The 2500-nt window shown below is 56.0% G+C and overlaps 2 protein-coding genes across 2 annotated transcripts in view; both read right to left on the bottom strand.

Annotated features, from left to right (window-relative positions):
- LOC126579355 (alpha-ketoglutarate dehydrogenase component 4) overlaps positions 1-1075 on the bottom strand; it is a 1140-nt gene extending 65 nt beyond the window's left edge. The window contains exons 1-3 of the mRNA XM_050242851.1: positions 769-1075; positions 221-496; positions 1-143 (exon numbers count right to left, since the gene is read on the bottom strand). The exon at positions 1-143 is cut by the window's left edge and continues 65 nt beyond it. Coding sequence (XP_050098808.1) covers positions 374-496; positions 769-918 — 273 coding nt within the window. The 5' untranslated portion in view covers positions 919-1075 and the 3' untranslated portion in view covers positions 1-143; positions 221-373. The remainder of the gene's footprint in view (positions 144-220; positions 497-768) is intronic.
- A 135-nt stretch (positions 1076-1210) lies between these two features.
- The window catches only part of LOC126579344 (ubiquitin carboxyl-terminal hydrolase calypso), a 1690-nt gene continuing 400 nt past the window's right edge, over positions 1211-2500 (bottom strand). Inside the window, exon 1 of the mRNA XM_050242839.1 lies at positions 1211-2500. This exon is cut by the window's right edge and continues 400 nt beyond it. Within this exon, the coding sequence (XP_050098796.1) occupies positions 1244-2500 (1257 nt within the window). The 3' untranslated portion in view covers positions 1211-1243.

Genomic DNA, 2500 nt, shown 5'->3' with positions numbered 1-2500 from the left:
GATTTATTAGCTGCAAACGCGCTTGGTTAGGCGATGCGATAGATTCGTTACGCAGTAAGTCGGTCCGCGATGCTGCGTTCGTACCCCGTGTGCTGAGTGGAACCGCACCGTCGTGGTTGGTTTTGCCAAAGACAAACCTCCATCTGTAATTGCAAACAAATTGATGGTCAATCAGTGGCTCAAACATGAAGAATGTCGGCCACATGCACTGCACACGTACATCTTTACAGGATCTCAGGATGGACAGAGGTCTGCTGGCTGGTTGTACCGTGTAGTAAATGATTTCCTAACTCACTAACTCCCATACCCGCCCGCGCGCTCCCGCTGCTGCTTGCTGACTAGGGGACAGACACAACCGCAACAAGGCCGGTCATTATGCCGGTGGTCCCCCACGGTTGATATACTCCATCTCCACCTCATCGATCGGTTTTCGGCGATAGCGCGCCGGCAGCTGCCACTCCTCGATCGCTTCTCCGGACGACACCGAGCGGGCGTGCTAAAAATGGAATCACCAGTGGGAAGATTAGCTAACCAGCAACGAGAAGAAGGGAATGGGAGAACACCCGCGGGTGGGGGGTAGAACAATCGTCGTCACGTTCTATTACACCGCGCCCAGCGGGTGCGCCGGAGCGCTGAACTATAAACAATTATGTAATCGCAGTAGGCGGATGAACGCAAAAACCCCACCGAATGTCCCAGGGTACTAGGATTTAGAGGTGCTTTCGATCGTCGGTGGCAATTAGATTCGCCCGCGACAGGCACACTTACCGCAGGTGTGGCTGCCGAGGCAGCGGAAGTACCGGCCGCACCGCCCGTCGACTGGCTGGCGACGTCCAGGAACGGTCCACCTTTCCGGAACTTGATCAGCGGGATTCTTCGTGCCGAGGATAGGAGTGCCGCCGCGCGTAACATGACCATGGCGTTTCGGGTGCCGGCGAGATGGGAACGAACTGCTCTCTGGCGCTGGCGGCCAAAGGGACGATCAACGAAACACGCTCGCAATCACGTTGGATACGGCCAGAAAGCGAAATCACGGAATTTGTGATGATGTTATTATTAAATCGCTTTTGAAGAAAAAAAAGAGACAAAAAAGACGATGACAGCTGGCGCTCCTGTCAACCGCAGATGGCCTTGCAGAAACGCGGGCTTTGCAGAAAATGTAGGTTCGTTATTTAAGTTCGTACGTTATTTAAAATTTATTTTACGAGTATCAAAGCGTGTCCCGAAACGGAATGCAGTCGTTTCACTTGCGTTTCCGACACTTGGCTCGACCACGGCGCCGCTTCGCACCTGGTGTCTTCGGTGAGGTACCGTTGGTGGCCGCCGCTGCGGGCGCCGTCTTTTTGTAGCTCCGTGAGATGGCCCTGCTGGCACTGGCCGCACTGTGCATACCGCCGAAGCTCGGTTTGCGGCTTGTGATGAGATCCTGTGAGACGAGTTCCGCCAGCACCCCTTCGTGGGCCAGCATCGAGAGGAAGGTGCAGATGAACTCGTCGTAGTTGTGTGTCCGCCGGCAGTCGTCCAGCTTGAACCGATCGCGCTTCTCATTCTCATCGCACAGATGCTGCTCGGTGATTGTGATCTCCGACTCGAGGTTCTTCAGGAGCGACAGTAGATCCTTCGGTGAGAAGGTGCCCGCACCGATGAACGACGATCCGGGAGGGGACGGTGGTGGTTCTTGGTGATCCGGTTCTTGCTTGATGGCGCTACTTTCCCCTACGATCTCCACCGAATCCGATGAGCTGTTCATTGATACGAGCGTTTCCAGCTCTTTCGACATCGTCACCGTCGATGAGGATGCGGCCGATGGGGACGGGGGTTGTCGTGTCGTGGCCGCCGTAGGTGTCGTGCTGTCGCTTTGGTTCTTTGGCGACTGCTTCTCTTTGAATGCCAACAGTTCCGAGTACTCGGACGATAGCTTGACGGGAGATTCCGGTTCCTGCTTTACGGCGGTGCATTCCACGTCTTCCTTTTTAACTGTCGCCGACGATCCCGACGCGGTCTGTTCCTTCTTTTCCGATTTCAGTAGCTTCTCCAGGGCGGCCGAAACGATGGTTTGGTTCGTGCGGAGCATCTTTAGCTTGTGCGTGATGGCGATACGCCGATCCGGCACGACGGCCATCAGATTGAAGCGAATGTCCTGCTCACCGGTCGTAATGCCCAGTCGATCGGACATCACACGCCGGAACTTGTCCGTCCACGCTTCCTTCTCATCCCACGGTCCGTGATCCATCGGGAATGGCTTCAATCCATCCAGCTCGAACAGGTGGCCATCGATCGGGACGAACGAAACGAAATGGAACGCTTCGCCGGTGAAGCGTCCCGTGCTGACGCCCGAATTGCGATCCATCCGTCGGCGGGCCTGTGGCATCGCGTGTGAATTGTGGGCACAGGCCAGCTCCGGCGTATTTCCAATCGCCCAGCCTTTGTTCTCCGGTCCCATACCCTTCGTGTGCATCTTTAACCGGCTGAGCGTGGTCCCGAGATCGATGTCGGAGCA

The sequence above is a fragment of the Anopheles aquasalis genome, chromosome 3 (assembly GCF_943734665.1).
Source record: "Anopheles aquasalis chromosome 3, idAnoAquaMG_Q_19, whole genome shotgun sequence".
NCBI lineage: Eukaryota > Metazoa > Arthropoda > Insecta > Diptera > Culicidae > Anopheles > Anopheles aquasalis.
The sequence above is the reverse complement of the archived record's forward strand: the minus strand, read 5'-3'. Positions and strand labels throughout refer to the sequence as shown.